At 42.6% G+C, this 23384-nt stretch overlaps 1 protein-coding gene and 1 pseudogene across 1 annotated transcript in view; one reads left to right on the top strand and one right to left on the bottom strand.

Annotated features, from left to right (window-relative positions):
* Positions 1-10042, bottom strand: part of SORD (sorbitol dehydrogenase) — a 34579-nt gene extending 24537 nt beyond the window's left edge. The window contains exon 1 of the mRNA XM_039250084.1: positions 9885-10042. Within this exon, the coding sequence (XP_039106015.1) occupies positions 9885-9947 (63 nt within the window). The 5' untranslated portion in view covers positions 9948-10042. The remainder of the gene's footprint in view (positions 1-9884) is intronic.
* LOC120243841 lies at positions 2960-12207 on the top strand (annotated as a pseudogene).
* The last annotated feature ends 11177 nt before the right edge of the window (positions 12208-23384 follow it).

Raw genomic sequence — 23384 nt, 5'->3', positions numbered from 1 at the left:
AGTGTGGGAAGAAAATCCAAAGATTTCCTAACTGGCCATTTTGTCATAAAAGGCTTTGTTCTAGGGGAGCCTGGGTGGCTGAGTCGGTTAAGCGGCTAACTTTGGTTCAGGGCATGATCTCACGGTTCATGAGTTTGAGTCCGGCGCCCGGCTCTGTACTGTCTGGCTCAGGGCCTGGAGCTTGCTTTGGATTCTGTTTCCCCCTTTCTGCCCCTCCCCTGGTTGTGCTCTTTCTCTCTCTCTGTCTCTCTCTAAAATAAACAAACATTTAAAAAAAAAAAAGGCTTTGTTCTACCCACATTAGCCTGGCAAACTCGAGGTCAAAGTAGAAGGGTCGGAACACTCTCCCAAAGTCCACTGAACCACTCTCCCGCCCAAGCCCTCAGGACTCCAACCAGCTTTCTTCTGCTAACAATCTTTCTAAAATGCAAATCGATTTAAAGTGCCCAGCGGCCCTGTAAAATCCTAAACTGGCCACCATGTTCTCTGCAAGCCTCTGCAACTCCCAGCACACCCTTTTGCTCACTCACTCACCTCCCTGGGACCATTTCCCCCACTGGCTGATCCTTTTCCTTCAAGATTCCACGGGGGGGGGGGGGGGGGNTTCCTGGCAAACATGGCTGGAGGCACTGGACCAGTACCCCATCTCCAGCTTCCTGAGTACAGAGAATCAGGAAGTGGGCACCCGTTTTTGCCTAGGGGGGGGGGGGGGGGGGGGGGGGGGATCTGAGGTGGTTTCCTAATTCCTATGGGAACTCGGACATGTAGGTTTAGATGTGTTGGAACTGCAGTGTCTGCAGACATCCAGGTGGGGCTGTACTCCTGGGACTGGCACTTGGGCATGGGTCAGGGATAGAGACACAAACAGTGAAACAATCATCTCCTATCAAAAGCCTTCCTTGTCCTCCCTGGGCTTGGAAGGTGTCCACTTCCTCTCCTTTCAGCTTCTCCAGGACCTAGGATATTGTAGCCATACAGGATGGTTAAAGGACTATTTAATTCTCAGCTGTGATAAATTAAATAAACTTTAAATAAGTAATTTCCTCCTAATTAAAAATGTATGAACATAACTGAGTATCAGATGGTTCTTTAAGCAAAAATATGAAGCCTCTGAGCTTTGTTGGATGCTCTAGTATGTTAGTAACATTGATTAAATGCTGTGTTCAGGTCTAGGAAATGGAATTAAAAATTTTTTAATGTTTATTTATTTTTGAGAGAGAGACAGAGACAGAGCATGAGTGGGGTAGGAGCAGAGAGAAAGGGGGACACAGAATCCAAAGCAGGCTCCAGGCTCTGAGCTGTCAGCACAGAGCCCCATGCGGGACTTGAACCTACCAACTGTGGGATCATTGCCTGAGCCAAAGCTGAACGCTTAACCAATTGAGCTACGCAGTTACCCTTGGGGAAATGGAATTATTTACATTTTTTAAAATTATTGAGCTGAAGGTGCCTGAGTGGCTCAGTTGGTTAAGCCTCGTTTGAGCTCAAGTCATGATCTCACAGTTCCATGAGTTCAAACCCCGTTTCGAGCCCTCTGCTGTCAGCACAGAGCCTCCTTTGGATCCTGTCTCCCTTTTTCTGCCCCTCCCCCACTCATGCACATGCTCTCTCCAAAAATAAACATTAAAAAAATAATAAAAAATAAAATTGAGCCAAATATTACTTCGCAAAATCTGAACATATTTCCTCCGGTAATTAGTGTTCTTAGTGTCCATCTGATTTTGAGAAAACTGCCAGCTTTATTAGCCACATTAAAATATCTATTAAGTGGATGTCAATACTGTGTGGGAGCACATATTTCTCCTCCTTAATTTCTGTCATGCAATTTTGAAAGATAAATTTCCCCATACTCCTATTTCTAGCTTTTCCCTTCAGAATAGGGCTACTTTTACCTCTTCTCTTAGTACTACTAGGGCTTATTACATAAAATGTTATGATCCTACGTGTGGTATTGTTGACTGCTCCTGCCACTTTTAGGGGAAAAGATTAGCTTTGTGCCTCTGGACCTCCTGCAGACAAAGGCACTGTCCTTCCATAGCGGTTGGCAGAGTTGGCAGAGACGGCTGTATTTGCTGGATTTAATTTCCTGTTATTTATCTGGGTTTGGGTCTTGTTTTACTGTTGAAACACACTTAAAATATTAAAATAAAGGGAAGTGGTATTTCTTTGGGCTATTGGCTACCACCCAATTTTCCCTTTTTCAAAAGGAGTTTTAGACTGTCTTTTCAGTGCCTCTGACTGATAAATCTAGCTCAGGTGTTAAAGGGTTAAGTAGCCAGCATTTCCTCACTCAGAGTAAACTCCCAGTTTAACCCAGGGCCTATCAGGGCCCTTTAATTTCATCGGATAGCTGTAGCTAGCTCTGTCAGCTGATGACAAAAATGTGCTCAGGTCCTGTGCTCAGGACCACTAGAGATGTCAGTGTTGATGCCCCTGCATCAAATAATCGCCTTGTCCTTGCCCACAGATCTTAACAGTAAAGTACATATGCAAGGAGGGGATATTTTCAACGTGTTAATTTTAGACATAGAGATGGAGTCCAAGTGTTGGGATCCCTGCAGGGCATAGAGCCTACTTGAGGGTCTCCCTCTCCTTCTGTCCCACCTCTACAAACAAACAAACAAACAAACACAGATTCTAACCAATTCTTTTGACCTAGGGTATAAGACATTTCTGCCCTTTATAATTAAACATCAGCTCATCATTCTAAAATGACTATCTTCCCTTCAACTTGTTCTTTCCTCCAGGGGAAAATTTGTCATCCCAAAATTTATCTCTTTGGCATATGAATTATTTTAGGCTGATTATTTTTTAACAAAGAGCAGGCGTAGGAAAAGCTCTGAAAATTACTAGGAAAAGTTCTGAAAACTACTTAAGTTACCGTTTATTGTAAGAGATTTATGTTTAAAAGGAAAATCTCCATTTGTAAGGGTGTCTCCCTCTCAGTTCCTGGAAAAGGATGACTAAATCTCTAGAAACTCCTCTGGAGGAAGAAGCCACAGATTTAAATATGCATAACAACCTAACCCTTGTTTACTGTGCTTTTTCCTGAAAAACTCCCATAACTGGTTTCCCTCACTCTGAGAAGATCTTTTGTTGCTAGCTGGAAATGGTACCTAAGATGGTGACTTGGGCCACTTCAGGAAATTATTCAGTTTTCCTAGTATCTCCCTTGTATATAGGAGGTACACATTATTAAACTTACTTAATGTGTAAGTTTAATAATGTGTACGACACATTAATGTGTCTTTTAGGGATACCTGGTTGACTCAGTCAGGTAGCTTCTAGTCTTACCGACTTTGGCTCAGGCCATGATCTCATAGTTCCTGAGTTCAAGCCCTGCATCAGACTCTGCTCTCAGCACAGAGCCTGCTTTGGATCCTATCTAACCTCTCTCCCCCGCTCCCCCACTCTCGTGTGTGTGTGTGTGTGTGTGTGTGTGTGTGTGTGTGTGTGTGCGCGCGTGTGCTCTCGCTCTCTCAAAATGAATACAGAAACTTAAAAATAAATTTTTAAAAATCTGTCTTTTATTACAAGAGGTCTCGGCCAATAACCTAGAAGCGCAGGGAGAAAATCACTTTTCCTCCCCTACATGATAAAACAAAATTCTGACTATAACCCATCCCACATCCACCGTTCAGCTTCCTGGACACAGGGGCTGGGTTCTTTCATTCTCCCTGGCCAGATGCTGGTGCCTGAAATCTGGCAGAGCTGTCAGGAGTAAGCCAGACAAAGTGGACACAGAGTAGACTACTGATGCAACATGTACTACGGACTACTACGTGATACAATATGTACAGAAACTGATAGCAGCATTTACAGCATTTTGACATTGCCACAACATCAAAATGCAGCAACACAAGTGTATCAGTTCATGGCTAAAAATATAAATAAAATTGGTGCTTCATTTGGGATAGTTTTCAAAGCGCTACATGAAAGCACCCAGTGCTTGTCTGGGATATAGTAGGCACTCAGCATATTCTCTTTGTTGCCCTTACCTTTCAAGTGAAACTTAGAGCATTAAAAAAAAAAAAAAAAAGCGAGCCTCCCTCTCCCCATCACCAAAAACAGCTTCTACGGAAAAAACTAATTTGACTGTTTTATATCCCCCCTTCATAAACTAACAACTCAGAGAGGATTCATTTCCCAATCAAAAGCAACTTCTGGATTTATCAAGACTGACCAGAGAGATACAAAGGAATTAGACTGGTAAATACAGATGAATATAAGATTATTGCCTAGGGCCACATTTATTATAATTTGGCTAAAAATTGTCCACATAACACAAAAAGAAAAAAAAAAAAAAAAGCTGGCTGTCAGCACAGAGCCTGATGCAGGGCTCGAACCCATGAACCATGAGGTCAAGACCTGAGCCAAAGTCGGAGGCTTAACCGACTGAACCACCCAGGTGCCCCATTTTTTTTTTTTTTTTTTTTTAAGGCTTCTGGCAGAGACTTGCATTTGAAGGTCTTGGTCTTATCTCTTTTTATGCTGAGATGTTTAGTGTATCATCAGCGCTAGGCCTTTTACAGGCACCATTCCATTGTAATGGTCAAGTGCAGGCTGCCCCAAGGTGGGACATTTTGGCATGTGGATTATTTTGAGCCGAAAGCAATTGATATCCTGTGGGCTCAGGAGAAACACTGCCCCTCTTTAACTACAAAGAACGATCTAAATTGGAGAGTCTTGGGGTGCCTGGGTGGCTCAGCTTGTTGAGCATCGGACTTCGGCTTAGATCATGGTCTCAGCGTTTGTGGGTTTGAGCTCCAAGCTCTAGCCAGACATCAGGCTCTCTGCTGTCAGCAAGGAGCCCACTTTGAATCCTCTGTCCCACCTTCTCTGCCCCTCCCCGCTAGAGCTCTCTCAAAAATAAATTTAGGGGGATGGGCATGGAGGAGGTCACTTGTGGGGATGAGCACTGGGTGTTATGTGGAAACTAATTTGACAATAAACTATTTGTAAAAAATAAATAAATAAAAATAAATAAATTAAAAAAAATAAATAAATTAGAGGATCTTTACAGAGTAAGGGCTACCTATTACCAGAGATAAACTTTTATCTGAGTAATCCATCTACAGGGCAGCGCAAACAGTTGCTTACCAATCATTTATTTTTTCATCTCTCTGTGAATTGCATTCATTCTCTTTGAAGTCCCAAGCCCCTATCCCCTTTCTCCTTGGCTAAGAATGACACATATACTTCATTTTGCCTGACTGTCTTTCGAACTTCCATGTCTATATGGATTCTCTGGACACTTGCTATTAAATTTGATTTTCTCCCGTTACTCTGTCTTGTGTCAATTTGATTCTTAGTCCAGCTAGGACCCTTGAGGGGACAAGAATTCTTGCTCCCTGATATCATCTAGTCCTCACACACCCCAGAGATGAGAACTAATGTTGTCCCCATTTTACAGATGGGAAACTGAAGCAGAAAGTAATTTGGCGACTCCCATAACTATAAACAGCAGAGCTGGCACTAAACCCCACTCTGGGCCTCAACCTGGCTTGTGACCTTATTACTGTTTCCTTTTAAAGAGGACCTCAGTGAGCTGACACTTTTTGCTGACAGCCTGTTTGCCTCTTTATGCATCAGCTTGGCTGCCTCTACCCTTGCTCCTTTTTTTTTTTGCCTCACATTTTTGTTTTCCTCATTATAAAAGAAAACCACCAGTCAGTGTGTGTGTGTATTTAGATGCACATACTCTCTCTTATTTACCACCCAACTGATAAGTGCCTGGAGTCCAGGCACCATGGAGACCTGAATCCCCAGGTCAGGGAGCACTGAAGCTGCCTTGGCCCTTCCCATGCGGTGGCCGAAGTGATCACTAGCTACATAATAGACAAGGAATTTAATTTTTCCTTCCCTGCAGCCACAGCATCAAGAAAGAAAAGGGAATCCTGCCTTCTCCATAAGCAGGAAAAAGGCTAGGTGTTCCGTTTCCTTCCGGGCAGGTGGAAGATGGTGGGAGTTCCAAGTGACCCAGGTTACATGTCCCTCACAGAAGCCCAGCCATGGCTGCTGGCTGGTTCCTGGGCTGTCCTGAAGCGGGATGGCAGCCTGGCAAGGGTTGAGCCCTTGCTTCCTGCCTCAGAACCCTTCCAAATCCTGCTTCAAATATTAGAAATAGGCCTTTCCCCAGACAGCTCCCTTCACATAACAGTCCTTGCTATCAGTAGATCCTGATCCTGGTCAGCCAAAAAGGCCAGAGCCTGCTCTGCCCAGGAAACCTTGGATTTCATTTTGTTTCTCCCACAGAAAGAAAAACTGGTGTTACCTCCCAAAGCTGCCCCAGGACTGTTCCTCCTTGTTGCTTTCTGGTTTACTAACAGTACCAACCCCTAGTCCCAATCCACTTACCTATTCACCTTACAGAAGGGGGTGGAAGGGCAGAGATAGTATATGGAAGCTGGGGGGGGGGGGGTCCTTCTCTGGAGGGAGTGGTGAGGGGCCAGGAGGGTCTGTGTTGCATTGCAGGAATCTGAGGCAGCATAGGCATCCCTGGTCACTCTTGGCTGAGAGCTTTCTGCCTCTTCCCCTGAGTGTGAGGCTCTTTCCAGGGTAATGTCCTCATTTGCTGCTTTCTCACTCTACATGTCCTGCTCAGCCTAGCAAGCTCATCCATCTACAATTTCCCACTTGGGCACTACTCTGGGCGAGGCAGTAATATTTTGTAGAGCACGACAGTGCTATATTTGAGGACGAGGGAACTTTGGGTCCCCCTACTTCTCAACCATGTTGACTCCTCTAGCAGGAAAGTGCTGTAAACTCAATGAAGTCCACCCCTCGGTTACTGTGACAAACCCTCTCCTCATTCTCAAATGCCTCACGGAGGGGTGGGGGGGAAGTGAAGTACTGCCCAGTAGAGAAGCAAATGACTTCTGAACTTACATCTTCAACCCAAGAAATCAACCCTGCACCCCAGATCCCTACAACCAAGGTGATTTCTCAAAGCACCTTGATTTGTATCCCAGAGACATCTTACACTCAAACCTGACCTCAGTAGTTTAACCTATTTTTGTCTAGTAAATGCTTCCACCACCTCCTATTCTCAAACAGACCTGAGGCCCTCATGAATCCACCCTGAACCATTTTAGTGTAACCACAGGCTACATTTTTTAGCCCGTCATGCATTTTCTAGAGCTTTTAGGATATACCCATTCCAACTCATCCCTAATCAAGAGTAGATTCTAAGGCAAAGCTGATAAAATAAAACTTTTAAAAATTAAAAAAGATTTTTTTTTTAAAGGGAGAGGGTGCACGCAAACAGGAGAGAGGGGCAAAGGGAGAGAAAGAATCTCAAACAGGCGCCATACTCAGCACATAGCCCGACATGGGGCTCCAATGCAGCATCCTGGGATCCTGACCTGAGCTGAAATCAAAAGTCAGATACTGGGGCGTCTGGATGGCTCAGTCAGTTAAGTGTCCTTGGTTAAGTGTCTGACTTCAGCTCAGGTCATGATCTCACCCTCATGTGAGTTTGAGCCGCATATCAGACTCTATGCTGACAGCCTGGAGTCTGCTTCAGATTCTGTGCCTCCCTCTCTCTGTGTCCGTCCCTCACCCACACCATCTCTTTCTCTCAAAAACAAATATTAGAAAAAATTAAAGAGGGTGGCTCTTTAAGCGGCTGCCTTCAGCTCAGGTCATGATCTTGCGGTTAGTCGGTTCAAGCCCCACATCGGGTTCTCTACTGTAGGTGCAGAGCCTGCTTTGGATCCTCTGTCCCCCTTTCTCTCTGCCCCTCCCCCACTTGGTCTTGGTCTCTCTCTCTCTCAAAAATAAATACATAAAATTTTTTAATTTTAAAGAAAAAAATAGGATGCTCAACTGAGCCAGTCACCTCTAATTTAAAAAAAAATATTTTTTTTAATAAAATCAATTTTAAGATAGGTTTCCCACTCCTTCCAGTCTTCAAGAGAAGCTATGACAGAAAGCTCATCTGGCTGAGTAGTGGGACAGGCTGAGTTTATGAGTTAAGGCAAAGCAGATCCTGGAGTTGCAATTCTAGTTCTGCTACTTATTAGGTCCAGGAATTAAAGCAGGCCCTGAGCAGATGGAGAAGCAGGTCCTGTCCACCTCCCCATCTTAACCACCCTCCATTTTGTACATCACACTATTTGCAGGCCCAGTAAACAGAACCTGTAATCTCATATTTCACATATCTTTGCACTTGCTGGTACATTTATTTGCCTGAATAACTCCTACTCATCCTTCAAGAACCAGATCAAGCAGCATCCATCTCCTCTGGGATCCCTTCCCTAGGTTAAGGACCCCTCCCTGTGAGGTATTTACTCCCTGATGCAACTTTCATCAAAGCCCTCACACTGTCTTACTATTAACTTTATCTGGTGGTGTCGCAATAAACACTAATAGTATCACTTTAATTCAGGACCTTAGGTGAGACTCTACAGTGAGTAGAGAGAGCACTGGAATGGGAGTCTGAACTTCTGAGCTCTCATCTGGGTAAGACTGTCACCCTGGGGCTTTTTTTTTTTTTTTTAACGTTTATTTATTTTTGACAGAGAGAGACAGAACACAAGCGGAAGGGGCAGAGAGAGAGAGGGACACATAGTATCCGAAGCAGTTTCCCGGCTCTGAGCTGTCATCATAGCCCGACACAGGGCTCAAACTCATGGACAAGAGATCATGACGTGACAAAGTTCAAGGCTTAACCAACTGAGGCACCTAGGGATCCCAGGAATGGCACTTTTCTTCAACTGAGAAAATGGGAGAATTTGCTCAGGGCAGGAGTTCTTGGTCTGGGGTCCACAAACCTCTAGAGGGTCGATGGAGGGACTTAAAAGTCCATAAAATCTCTGAACTTGCTGCTAAACTCAGTCTCTTTGTATTCTATGGGGAGAGAGACCACAGGTTCTTAAGTAGTCAAGAACTGTTAATCTGGATAATCTCCTGAGTCTCTCCCATCTAGATCCTGGTACATATTCTCTTTGAGGAAGGAGGTGCCAGTGAGCAGTAGAAATGGCTGGCACCCGTCCCACACACCCACTGCCATCCCAGGCCCATCTGAGATGGACTTTGTTAAGGGACCCCTGGCATGACCACAGGGCTGACCCTGCAGCTCCCTGAACTTTGTCCCCATGAGCCAGGGAGCAGAGGTAGAAGTGTGGTGCAGAGGAGACAAAAACGCTCTTAAAGAAACATGGGAGCCTGATCAGAGAGGAAAATGACTGGAAAGTGAACCAAACAGGGACTAAGGGAGGTGAGAAGGAAAGAACCTTTAGAGCCATGGACACCAGTCAGATCCAGAAGTCTGGTATAGGCACAGGGAACACCATGAGTCCTGGAGATGGAGACCTGTGCTGGAAGGAAAAGGGGCAGAAACCGGTACATTCAGAGTAGCTAGTTAGTGCTGGGTACTCTTGCGATCATAATAATCCTGCAAAGGAGGTGTAATCAGCCCCAGGCAATACAGATTAAATACGAGTTCCACAGCTCTTAAATGTTCATCCGGCCCCCTTTCTGTCCTGCACTGTCTGCCCAGAGAAATTCTGAGCATGTCCTACATCAGGCAGCCTCCTGGTACCCCTTTGGAAAAATGCAATGACAAAAGCCAAGACTGTGAATCTGCAGCTGGCGAAGGACGGAGAAGGCTTCAATCAGTTTGCAGCCTTCCTGGGCTCTGGCCACGTGCGAGCCACGGGGCTGGGTTCCGTGAGGCACACACAAGGACCTTCCTCTTAGCACCTTACAAACCAGCCACCCCCTCCCCCCAACATGGTAACCAGTTCTGATCTGGGCGGCCAAGGCAGAGGTGCAGGACCAGCGCAGCGCTGGAACCGGCGAGCGGGGACGGCGGCTGGGCTGAGTTCGGAGGCCAGTGGGGCAGGGTCCGGCTAGGCTTCCCACTCCCCTTCCCGTTTTACCAGGCGCAGGTCTCCGGGTCCGTGCACTACCAGAGAGAGGTTCTCGGGTTTGGCCGCCGCCATGTCGCTGTCTCCCTCCCGGGTCGAGGCTGCAGTCTGCAGGACGCGTGTGGGTCTGGGGACAGCCCCGCGAGGGTTGGGGGTAAGGGTTGGGAGGCCCTGCTTGTCAGAAAAGGCTCACTCCCGGCCGGGGCGGGGCTTCTCGTCTCTGACAACCTGGGCGGGGCTAGCGTGGGGGGCGGGGCCTTCCTGCTTCCCTCAGGCGCTACCACGGCGCGCTGGGGGAGGGGAGCCTAAGTAGGAGCCGGGCTGGGGGCCAGGGAGGGGCCTGGGGAGAGGGGAAGCCGGTCCTCCGCAGTCGTCTCCAGGCGTTGCTGTTTATGTCAGCGTCATATCCAAGGGAACATTGCTGTCCTGAAAGTAACCTACAGAGGCTACAAGCCACCAGACCAATGTCCTCAGACTTGAGCTGCAGAAGAAGGGGGTTCTGCACTGTGGAGCAGATTCTGAGCACAGCACTGGAGATTCTGATAAGGTGTGTCTCTGGCTTTCCTAGAGGTGAGGCCTGGGGTCTATTCGTATTAGCATTGGAAATGTTGAAGCTGCAGGTAGGGAATGGTCTACACTTTAAGGAACAGGCTCTACACTGATGCAACCTTCATGTGGGCCCTGTAGCCCCAGCACGCTGCAAATAAGAGTGAATGAATCATTTGATGTACCATCCCATGGGCTTGATGCATCAAAGTAAAGAAGCTATGAAATGGAATCTGCAAACCCTTTTTCTCTTAACTGATTCTGCTTCTTGTAATAAAGCAGGACCTCTGCCTGCATTCTCTCTTCAGGCCCCATTTTCCTCAGAAACAATGAAAGCTTACTCCAAGGGGAGAGCTGCCCTCAGGCCAGGCCTAAGCCCTTAAAGGCCCAACCCTCCTTTGAGAACAGTGCTCAGAATTTCATTCCCTACGGCCTCTCCCCACACCCAGACTTTCTGCTGGATCATTTTATCTCCTCCGGGAGACTTTCCCCAACTTCCAGACCTTGAAGATAACTCTGTGGCACTCACTGCACACTCCACAGATGGGTGATAGCCTGTACTTTCACCTGTAATCATGCCTTCCCTAAATGCACTGGAAGGTCACTGAAGACAAGCCCTCATTTCTTTTTCTTTTTCTTTTTAAGTGTAGCCCATATAGAATGCTAGTTGTAAGGGGTGAGTCTTGTCTCAAAATGGAGGTAACACCACTCCCCCCACCCCTCCGTCCCCACGCCCCAGCCCGACTCCAAGCCGCAGCCTCCTCACCTGGGTGGGGGGCATGGACTGGTGGAGATCCCTGAGCAGTTGAGAAAGCTGTTTATTGGTGGTTTGAATTTTGAAATTACAGATTATGGTTTAAAAGAACGTTTTGAAACATGGGGCACACTTAGAGATTGTGTGGTGGTGAGACACCCACAAACAAAACATTCCGGGGGGTTGGTTTTGTGACTTACTCTTGTGTGGAGGAGGTGGCATACTCAACCACACCAGGTTGCTGATGGGCGTGTAGTGGAACCAAAGAGAGCTGTTTCTAGAGAGGATTCTGTAAAGCCTGGTGCCCATCTAACTGTGAAGAAAATTTTTGTTGGTGGTATTAAAGAAGATACAGAAGAATATAATTTGAGAGACTACTTTGAAAAGCATGGCAAGATGGAAACCATAGAAGTTATGGAGGACAGGCAGAGTGGAAAGAAGAGAGGATTTGCTTTTGTAACTTTTGATGAACATGATACAGTGGACAAAATTGTTGTTCAGAAATACCACACTATTAATGGGCATAACTGTGAAGTGGAAAAGGCCCTTTCTAAACAAGAAATGCAGTGTGCTGGATGGCAAAGAGGTTGTAGAGGTGGATCTGGCAACTTCATGGGTTGTGGAGGAAACTTTGGAGGTGGTGGTAACTTTGGTGGAAGAGGAGGCTATGGTGGTGGAGGTGGTGGCAGCAGAGGTAGTTATGGAGGCGGTGATGGTGACAACTATGGTGGTGGTCCTGGTTCCAGTAGTAGAGGAGGCAATGGTGGTGGTGGACCAGGATATGGAAACCAAGGCGGTGGATATGGTGGCGGTGGTGGAGGATATGATGGTTACAATGAAGAAGGAAATTTCGGAGGTGGTAACTATGGTGGTGGTGGGAACTATAATGACTTTTGAAATTATAGTGGACGACAACAATCAAACTATGGACCCATGAAAGGGGGCAGTTTTGGCAGAAGAAGCTCGGGCGGTCCCTATGGTGGTGGCTACGGATCTGGTGGTGGAAGTAGTGGATATGGTAGCAGAAGGTTCTAAAATTTTTCAGAAGAAAAGGGCTACAGTTCTTACCAGGAGAGAGAACGAGGAGTTGTCTGGAAAGCTGACAGGTTACCTTGAGACAGTCGTCCCAAATGCATTAGAGGAACCATAAAAATCTGCCACAAAGAATGACGCTGCATAGTCAGAAAAGTTACTGCAGCTTAAACAGGAAACCCTTCTTGTTCAGGACTGTCATAACCACAGTTTGCAAAAAGTGCAGCTATTGATCAATGCAATGTAGTGTCAGTTACATTTACATTCCTGAGGTCTTTTATCTGTTGTAGCTTTGTCTTTTTCTTTTCATTACCTCAGGGATATTGCCCTGTAAATTGTGGTAATAGTACCAGGAATAAAAAATTAAGAAATTTTTAACTTTTCCCCCCAAAAAGTCTATTAAATATCTTAGTCTTTTCTTATTTTTAAACAGTTTTATTGAAGTATAATTGACATACAGTAAACAGCCAATATTTAAAGCACATATTACAATAAGTTTTGAAATATGTATACATCATGAAGTCATCACCATATTCAAGGTTATGAGCATATGTATCCTCCTCAAAAGTCCTCTCCCCATCCAAAGCAACCATTGCTCTTCTTTTTTCACTACAAATAGTTTACATTTTCTAGTATTTCATATAAATGGTATAAAAAGTGGGTATTTTTCTAGCCTGACTTTTTTTTAAACATTTCTTTATTTTTGAGAGAGAGAGAGAGAGAGTGCATGAGCAGGGGGTAGAGACAGTAGGGAAGATGGAGGATCCTAAGCGAGCTCTGTGCTGACAGCAGCAAACCCAACACCGGGCTCCAACTCCAACTCACAAACCGTGAGATCATGACCTGAGCCAAAGATAGACACTCAACCAACTGAGCTACCCAGGAACCCCAAGCTTTTTTTGACTTATCTCAGTTGTTTTGAGATTCATCCAAGTTGTTGCATATATCAATAGTTCATTACTTTTTACTGCTGATGTACCACAATGTGTTTATCCATATACATATCAATGGACATTTGGGTTGTTTCTAATTTTTTTTTAATTACAAATATGGTTCCTATGAAAATTCATGTACGTTTTTTTTTTTACATTTTTAATGTTTATTTATTTTTGAGAGACAGAGGGCAAGTGGGGGAGGGACAGAGAGAGAAGGAGACACAGAATCAGAAGCAGGCTCCCTGCTCTGAGCTGTCAGCACAGAGCCTGATGTGAGGCCAAACTCATGAACCTCAAGATCATGACCTGAGCTGAAGTCAGATGCTCAACTGACTGAACCACCCAGACTCCCTTACAAGTTTCGATGTGGACAAAAGCTTTCATTTCTTCTAGCTAATCAGGTCATTGTTACTCTATGGTTAGCCATTTGAGAAACTTCTAAACTGCTTTCCAAAGTGATTGCACCACTTTAATTCCCAGCAGCTGTGCAACTGGAACTGAGAGTCCCAGTTTTTCCAAATCCTCACTAACAGTTGGTGTAGCCAGTTGCTAAAAAATTTTAGATGTTCTAATAGGTATGTGGTGCATCTCATTTTTTTTTAAAAATTGAAGTATAGTTAACATACAGTGTTATATTAGTCTCAGGTGTACAATATAATAATTCAACAATTCTATACATTTCTCAATGCTCATCACAATAAATGTACTCTTAATGCCCTTCACCTATTTTACCCATCTCCTCCCTCACCCACCTGCCCTCTGGCAACCACTAGTTAGTTCTCTATATTTAAGAGTGTTTTTTTGTTTGTCTCTTTTTTGTTTGCCTTTTTTCTTAAAGTCCACATAAGAGTGAAATCATTAGGTATTTGTCTTTCTCTGACTAACTTCTTTCACTTAGCATTATACCCTCTAGGTCCATCCATGTTGTTTCAAATGGCAAGATCTCATTCTTTATGGCTGAGTAATATCCATTGTGTGTGTGTGTGTGTCTGATTTCTTTATCCATTCATCTGTTGATGGACACTTGGGTTGCTTCCATAATTTAGCTATCATAAATAATGCTGCAATAAACATAGGGGTGCATACATCTTCTCAAATTAATGTTTTTGTTTCCTTTGGATAAATACCCAGTAGTGGAATTATTGGATCATATGATAATTCTATTTTTAATTTTTTGAGGAACTTCTATACTGTTTACCACAGTGGCTGCACCAACTTGAATTCCTATCAATTGTGCCTCAGAGTTCTTTTTCTGTACATCCTCAACAATTTTTTTTTTCCTCCAGAATTCTTGCCAAGGCCACATTTTTAAAAACAGAATCTTGTAAAGTGTTTTGGACAATGTGGGAGGTCAAAAAAAGGAAGTGATTTGATGATAAACATAGATCAAGCTCATTATTGGAACCCCACAGGGGTGGCGGTGGTAAGGTGTGACGAAGCAGTGGGATGGATTTTTGCAGGGGACTTGTACAGTCACGTTCATTGCTTTGAGACCTATCCCACAAGGCGAGGCTATACTTGACGGGTCCCTCCAGCACCTCCTGCACACAGCTTCTGAACAGGCTTTGCTTGGAGAGAAGGACTAACTCGGGGTCCTGACTTCAATTGTGAAGCTGAGCTTAAAACTCAGCTTTCTCTTCTTGGCTGGTGGAGTTCCTTCACAGTCTCCCATACATGGCTTTCCGGTGGGTGAAGCTGACAATGGAGAAAGCCCTAATGGCTTAGTAGCTGAGAGCCACTTGAAGTAGACTCTTACCAACTTTTAAATTAAGTAAACAGAACACCAGAACCAAGGCAGAGCTCTGACAGTAAAATATGACACAATGACCACGCTTTGGAGAGCTATTTGTTTTCTTATGAGCAATAACACTTTGAAACTGTCTTGAAAGTTATTGCCTGGGAGTAAAGTGATTTGGAAAGGCAGGAGAAAATTTAGAAAAATATTCTAAGACTAAGGCCCTTTATAGAAAACGTAAAAGAGTGAGTTGATAAAGATTTTCAAGAAACTGACATTTTAAAAGTAAAAAAGCAAGTTGTTATTATAGTATTTAAGCAATTTGGTGTGACATTTCTACATAATTTCCTAACAGAGACTAGCATTCATGATGGTGAGGAACAGACTTTTCTAGGCATTTTAGTGAATAGGAATAAAGTGCTGGCTTTGCCTTTGCTGGTGGCCTGCTTGGCACAGCTTCTCTGGGTCACTGCCTAACTTTCCCAAACACTTTGGGGCACCCTTTCCACTGAATACAACTACAGCAAGTTGTTGATAAATTTCTGCCATAAAAACTTATTTAGAATTCTAAAAGGAGGGGCGCCTGGGTGGCTTAGTCGGTTAAGCGTCCGACTTTCGCTTAGGTCATGATCTCGCGGTTCGTGGGTTCGAGCCCCGCGTCGGGCTCTGTGCTGACTGCCAGCTCAGAGCCTGGAGCCTGTTTCGGTGTCTGTGACTCCTTCTCTCTCTGACCCTCCCCTGCTCATGCTGTCTCTCTCTCTCCTAGAAATAAATTAAAAAAATATTAAAAAAAAAAAAAAGAATTCTAAAAGGAAATCACAGGATGAGTATCCTCCAGGATTGCCAGTTTAGAAAAAGGGAGACTTTAGTCCAGGCAGTATCTCCCATCGCAAATGCTGGGCTACTTCAGGTTTAGATAATGCAATCTACTAATAAGAAAAATCAATGTGTCATGGCGCCTTCCAAAGGTCAGTACAGTTGTAAAATTCTGATTTCCCTATTTCTCCATTTGGTCAACTATTCAATTATTCATTTACAACAAAAGAAAGAATAACAAAAAAAACCAAAAAACAAAAAGAAGACAAGAAAGAAGGAAAGGAAAGAAGGAAGGAAGGAAGGAAGGAAGGAAGGAAGGAAGGAAAGAAACCAGGAAGTTTCTTTCAGACCTTGGAAATAAGGTTACCAATGAGAGTTAAACTAAAATCCGTATGCAATGTAAAAGATTAATGGGCTTCCCTAAGGAACTAGTAACATATCTGCCATTAACAAATTTCAGGGAAGATTAGGAAAAGAAGGAGAGCAGGAATTTTAGTCTAGAACTATGCAGGGGAGAGAGATGCTTGGTGGTAGTGGTGGCAATGTTGCTGGTACAGAAGAGTGGAAGCAAGGGGACCCACTAAAGGTTACTGCTACATGCCAGCTATGGATGATGACTCAGAAAAATGTTGGAGGTGGAGATGAAGTGAAGCAGGTAGGCCTGAGATTTATTTTGGAGCTAGGTAAGGAACTTGGTAAGGATTGGTTTATAGAAGCTGAGAAGAAGGTAGTTGGAAGATTTACTTTCATATTTTTGACATGATTACTGGATGGATGGAGGCTATTATCTGATATGGGCAGTACTGAAGGAGGAGGGACAGATTTAGGGGAAGATCAGGCAGGTAATCTAAGCAGGTAGGCTAAGTTTGAGATGAGTGTAAGACATCCAGGAGAAATAAACCAGTGATGTGAAGGTCTGGGAAAGTCTCACTTTGAAAAGTCTAGACTAAATTTGGAAACCATTGGTATATAGACTGTATTTAAAGCAATAAAAGAGAAAGAGGTAATGTAGGGAAAGTATAGAATAAAAAAGACACACTTCAGGTCTAAACACTCAGCATTCAACATCGAGGGAGCAGGAAAAGGAAAGAGGAACCAGAAAAGAATACTGAGAATCTGAGAATAAGGGGAATCATATTAGGGAAAGGCAGTGTTTTAAGAAGGATGTGTCCAGCTGTTGAATACTGATGAGAGGTCAAGATAGAAATCAAAAAGTTTCTAGTGGGTTTAGCCACAAGGAGGTCATGGGTGTTCATGGCAAAGAGTTTTGGTATGAAGATAGAAGCAGGAGCCACATTGGTTTGGAATCATTCATATATTCATTTAGCAAATACAAGTAAGTAATCTATGACATGTCAGGTATAAAATATTGGGGATACAATGAACAAGACAGAAACATCCCCATTCGGGGAGGGAAATTCATTAAATAAATGACCACAAAACTATTGACTCTGTCATGGTCTATGAAGAAAAAGGAAAGGATACCATGAAAGTGTATAAGAGAAAAACCCAGTCCAGCTTGAAAGCAAGGGAAGATTGCCCCCAAGGAAGTGATATATTAGCTGTAATTGAAAGATTTAGGTTGTCACAGCAATGAGGCAAAGGAGAGAGAGAGTGTGTGTGTTGCCTGGAACATGGAGTCTTAGAGAAGGAAGAGATCATTGTTGAGTCGGCAGAGTGGCAGGGCCACAGTGAACGAGAGGACCACCCCAGTGGTGTACATAGGTCTTCCGGTGTTTCACATTGCTGAAATGCAGAGTACAAGAAGAAATGCAAGAATAACTAAAGGTCTTAGGGCAAATCCTGGAAAATCACATCGCTCTAAGATGAGTTCCTTCTGAGGGACAAAGTCCCATTTTTGTAACAAGGACAGGGAGTATAGCTGGGAGCATAGAACCTCCCAGAATTAGTTTGATTCTGAGAATCAGAGAAGATGGGGTTGAATAGGGAATCCTATTGACAAGTGTTACTTGCAGGAGACAATGGGAAGGAGCTGGCAGACTCTTGTTATAAACAGCTGGGAGAAGTAAGAGCTAAATGCGGCACCTGGGTTGAGTTTCCAACTCTTGATTTCAGCTCAGGTCATGATCCCAGGGTTGTAGGATAGAGCCCAGCTTAGGACTCCATGCTGGAGCCTGCTTGGGATTCTCTTGGGGTTCTCTCTCTCCACCTCTGCCTCTCTCTCTCTCTCCCTCTCTCAAAAAAAAAAAAAAAAAAAAAACAAAAAAAAAAAANGGACTCCATGCTGGAGCCTGCTTGGGATTCTCTTGGGGTTCTCTCTCTCCACCTCTGCCTCTCTCTCTCTCTCCCTCTCTCAAAAAAAAAAAAAAAAAAAAAGCTCTTATAGACAACTTGAGTTATAGGGGAATCTCCTGTTAGCCTTGTCTTCTTTTCTCTTCATGTCATGTCTACAAATAGCTGGTCCAGAAGTGATTCACTTCATTCATTAGTTATCAGTAAAGTTCCAGAATAGGAACTGTATAAACGTGATAAAGGAAACAGGAAAAAAGGAGTAAAGGGAAAGGAAAATAAAGAACATTCACCAGAAAAAGTATTGCTTAGGAACAAATGGAAGTTTTGATAGAACAGTTTGCTATAAAACTGAAGAGGGCAGCCGATGTGGAGGCACCTCACATTGGGGGGGGGGGGAGTGGGGGCAACACAGGTATAGAACCTGAATGAGATGAGAAGGGCATTTTCACAGGGAAGTGGTAATAACATGGATGTCAAAGCCCTAAATGGGTGAGGAAGAGAACACATGTGGTTAGCACAGCTCAGTGTGAGGTGAGGGAGACTGGGGATGATGAAGAGGATGATCATAGCTAAAGGCCAGTGTTGGGTATAGGAGTCTGAATAGGTTGGGGACAGCATTTGCTCAGGTGAGGAGGGAGCCACAGAGGTAAGAGATTGGTACGTACAGAGGGATTGAAAAAACAAGTACTACATTAAGGATGATGGGAGCAAGGTTTCTCACTATTGGAGAAGAGAGGTATACATATGGAAAGAGAAAAACAGAATGAACCCTGTGTGGTGTTAGATAAAATTGGAGGAATCAGTGTGAACTCATGATTTGCAATAGAGACAGAAATAAATAGAGGTATAAATATATGTGTTTATACACACATGTAATTCTCCATAGTTCTATCTACAGAAAGAGCTTGGAAACAGTGACACCTGATAGCAAAGAGTATATCTAGCACCCAAATCTTGGTTGTCATTCTCCACTATAGGAACCAGCGCTCTTTGAAGAAATGACTTAATCTAGGACTGGAACAAGAAAAGTACAAATGAACCTGGAACATCTTGTTGTGCCAGAAAGTAAGGAAATATTCCATGAATGATGGGGCATATCAAAGGACACAGAAGCCAGCTTGAACTGACTTCTACTGAACAAATCACAGGAAATTTAAACATAAAAATAAATTGTAATAATAACAGACCATAACCCATTGAGTAAAATAGGAACCATGAGTCCATACTGATAAAAATCAATTAATAAATTGAAAATTTGACAAAAAACGTGTAGTTACATAACCCAAAGCACCTCTTGACGAAATATCTATTAATTATATAGGGGGAAAGAGTAACTTTACAGTGGAGAAGCATGGCTATACTGCCTTAATCAAGTGATCAGAATTAATATCATTTTCAATGGGACATACTGAAATCATGTACTACTTTGAAAAGATGCAATGAGAAGAAAACACTTGAGATATTCATGCAAAAAAATGCATAAGCTGAATCTAATCATGAGAAAACATTAGACAAGTGCAAATTGAAAGATATCTTGCAATAATTTGTCTGTAATCTTTAAATGAGTCAATGTTATGGGAGTCAAAGAAAAGCCTGAGGAAATGTTTCAGATTGAAGGAAACTAAAAGGACAAGACAACTGAATGCAACACATGATTCGGAATTGTATCCATTTGCATAAAGGACATCATTGGGTCAATTGGTAAAACTTGACTAGCATCTGAGGTTTATCTGATAGTAATACCATGTATCAATGTTAACTTCCCAAGTTTGATGGGGCAAAATGTTAACAATTGGGTTAAGAAATAAAGTTCTTTGTATTGTACTTGCAACTTTTCTAGAAATAAAATTTATAAAATTAATATGTATGAAGGAAAATTCAGTATTTTTAAATTTGCCTTTGAATTGTATTTGCCTTTGTAAGACAATAGCATAAAGTAGAGATGAAAAAGAGAAGCAATAATGAAATATTAGAAAGAAATGAAATGTGAGCTGGAAGACCTCAGGAAGAAAAGGAGAACAAAACGAAATCATCAAAAAAAGAAAAGAAAGAAAGGGCGCCTGGGTGGCTCAGTCCGTTAAGTGACTGGCTTCGACTCAGATCATGATCTCTTGGTTTGTGGGTTCGAGCCCGCCATTGGGCTCTGTGCTGATAGCTAGCTCAGAGCCTGGAGGCTGTCTTCAGATTCTGTGTCTCCCTCTCTTTCTGTCCCTCTCCTGCTCACACTGTCTCTCTCTCTCAAAAATAAATAAAACATAGGGGTGCCTGGGTGGCTCAGTAGGTTGTGTCCAACTTCCACTCAGGTCATGATCTCATGGTTAGGGGGTTCAAGTCCCCCATCGGGCTCTGTGCTGACAGCTAGCTCAGAGCTGGAGGCTGCTTCAGATTCTGTGTCTCCCTCTCTCTCTGACCCTCCCCTGCTCATGCTGTCTCTCTCAGAAATAAATAAAAACATTTAAAAATAAATAAATAAAACATAAAAAATTAAAAAAGAAGAAGAAAGCAAAACTGGAAGTATAAAAAAGGAGTAGGCACTGCTGAAAACAGTGAGAGACAGAGGACAGGATTGAGGAAAATGAGCAAAATGAAATGGAAAGGAACAATTTTAAAAGGATTAGAGAAAAAAATGATAGATATGGAAGATAGGCAAAAGAGATCCAATATTTGCATAATAGATTTCCTGATGAAGATACCCAAAATGATAGGATAAAAAATAATTTCAATGTGTAACTCAAGATAAGTTTCCACAAATAAAAGAATAATTGAATCTACCAACTGAAAGTTAACGCCATGTCCAAGGAAATGTTAATGTGGAAATTGAAAAAAGATTATTTGATTTCTAAGATAAATAATCCTTTGGGCAGCTAGGCAAATAATCAAGTCACTTAGAAGGGTGGAAAAAAATTCAGGCTTACCTTAGACTTTTCATAGCAACATTCATTGCTAGAAACAATACCTAGGAAGTCCTCAAGGAAAGTGTCACCTGTACATTTTATACACAGTCAAACCATGGTTTATATAAGGCACAGTGAGACGTATTTGAATACGCAAAAACTCAAATATTGTTTCCATGAGCCTTCTTGAAGTAACTACTAGAAGATGAACTTAAGCCAACCATGTGATAAATGAGAAAACTATGCCAAAAAAGGGAAGGGCGATTGAGGGCAGGAGACGGAGAAGAAAACATACTAATTTCATTATTTGTCTGTATTAGGGGATTGATAAGTAATGCCTAGATAATGAGAATTGGTGTATGAGTTACACACTAAAACAAAAATATAAGCCTTCCAATTTTTCAGAAAGAAATAGAAACAAATACATGTCACATTTTGAGAGTTTTCAAAGAATCTGTAAAGAAATAGAAGACATAAAATAATGTGAGAACTAAAATCATATACATCAATTCGATAAAATAAGTGGGTTAAACTAATTAACATAAAAGACATATAGATTGAATCATAAAGCAAAAATCTAACTCTGTGCAGTATACAAGGGACCCAAAACAATAATTCAGAAATCTTTACAATTGCAAACAAGAAGAGAACATTGGTTGTTATTGAAATCAGGCAGAATTAACACCAGGACAAACAAGTGTTAAAGGTGACAAAGAGGAGTCATTTATAATGATAAAGAATGTAATTCACAATGAATTTATAAAGTTATGAATATGTACCAAACAACATATGATCAATATTAATATTAATAAATAAAACCACAGGACATGCAAGGAAAAATAGAAACACAGTAGTAGGAGCCCCACAGACATAGAAGGTCTAAGTTGTATCAATTAATAACATAGATAAAACTTGGCATTCTCGGGGCTCCTGGGTGGCTCAGTCGGTTAAGCATCCGACTTCTGCTCAGGTCGTGATCTCGCGATTTGTGGGTTCGAGCCCTGCATTGGGTTCTGTGCAGGTAGCTCAGAGCCTGGAGGCTGTTTCAAATTCTGTGTCTCCCTCTCTCTCTGTCCCTCCCCTGCTCATGCTCTGTCTCTCTCTGTTTCAAAAATAAAAACAAAGAAACCTTGGCATTCTAAAAAGAGAATACATTTTCTTTTAAGTATCCATGAGTAATTCACAAAACTGACTATGTACTAGGCCAAAAGGAAAATCTCGGTAACGTGCAAATGGTACAAATAAACAGGTAACATTTTCTAAACATAAGACAATTAAAAATTAGACAAGACTGGCACAACTGGGTGGGTCAGTTGGTTAGGCGTCCGACTTCGGCTCAGGTCATGATGTTTTGGTTTGAGTTCAGCCCACCTTGCGCTCTGCGCTGACTGCTCAGATCCTGGAGCCTGCTTCAGATTCTGCCTCCCTCTCTCTCTGTCCCTACCATGCTTGCACTCCATCTTGCTCTTCTCAAAAATAAATAAATATTTTAAAAAATCTAGACACGACTTCTAACTGGTTTTATGATGCGAACATAACCTTAACACCCAAACCAGACAAGGACATACCAAGAAAGGAAGGTTGCAAAAAGAAAAAAAAAAAAGGAATATTGCAAGTAATCTGTCTCATCAATATAGATGCAAAACTCCTAAACAAAATATCTTCAGGTTTAATTGCAGTAATACGTTAAAAGCACGTACGGTTTTTAAAAGCTCAGTAACATGATTAGATAGGCAGTCAAGTTTGAACCACTGTTGTGCATAATATAGGATGTCATCACCAGGGAACATAATAGTAAATTCCTGATTGAGATGTCAGTTTGGAAGCGTGATTTTTCATAGTCATTTCAGTATTATGTAAGATGTAGCTGAACTTTGAAATCAGTTCAGTCTAATGAGACTGATCTGAGATTAAGTCATAATTCTATAATTTATCAAGCTATGTGATTTCAGACAAGTTTGGGCAAGTCTTAGGGTCAGTTTTTTCAGCTTTAAAATGAAAATGTCATGAGTTACTCCATAATATTAATTTATGGAATTAATGAAACAGTATTTATATGGGCAATATGTTGGACTGACACCCCAAAGTATCCTCAAATTTAGAATAAAATCAGTAAGACCCAAATGAAAGGAATGCGATCGTACACCAGCAGAAATGATAATAGCCAAAGGGATTATTTGTAAACATGTAATAGATGAATCTCAGGGACATCCAGATTAAAGTGTCTGGGGAAAATGTGGACTGGGTGGGACTAGATTAGTTAGGTTTAAACCTAATCAATTACATAATAATGTGAGAAGAAAAAAATGTGCTAGCAGAAGGGGTTTTGGGTCTCCAAAACCATCCTGGAGAGATAGCTCTCTGACCTGAGGATGTGAGGAGCCACTCTCCACAATAGCGACTTTCTGATAACAGCTGCGGAAGCATCAGGCCTCCCAAGCAGGATGGCATCAGCCATTGCAAACATTTAGCCTTTCTAGTGAGATTTTGACTTCTACACAGATTTGTTCACAGGAAAGGAAGATGAACCAACAGCATATCCATTCA

Source organism: Hyaena hyaena, unplaced genomic scaffold, assembly GCF_003009895.1.
Source record: "Hyaena hyaena isolate Hyena2069 unplaced genomic scaffold, ASM300989v1 scaffold_361, whole genome shotgun sequence".
NCBI lineage: Eukaryota > Metazoa > Chordata > Mammalia > Carnivora > Hyaenidae > Hyaena > Hyaena hyaena.
The sequence above is the reverse complement of the archived record's forward strand: the minus strand, read 5'-3'. Positions and strand labels throughout refer to the sequence as shown.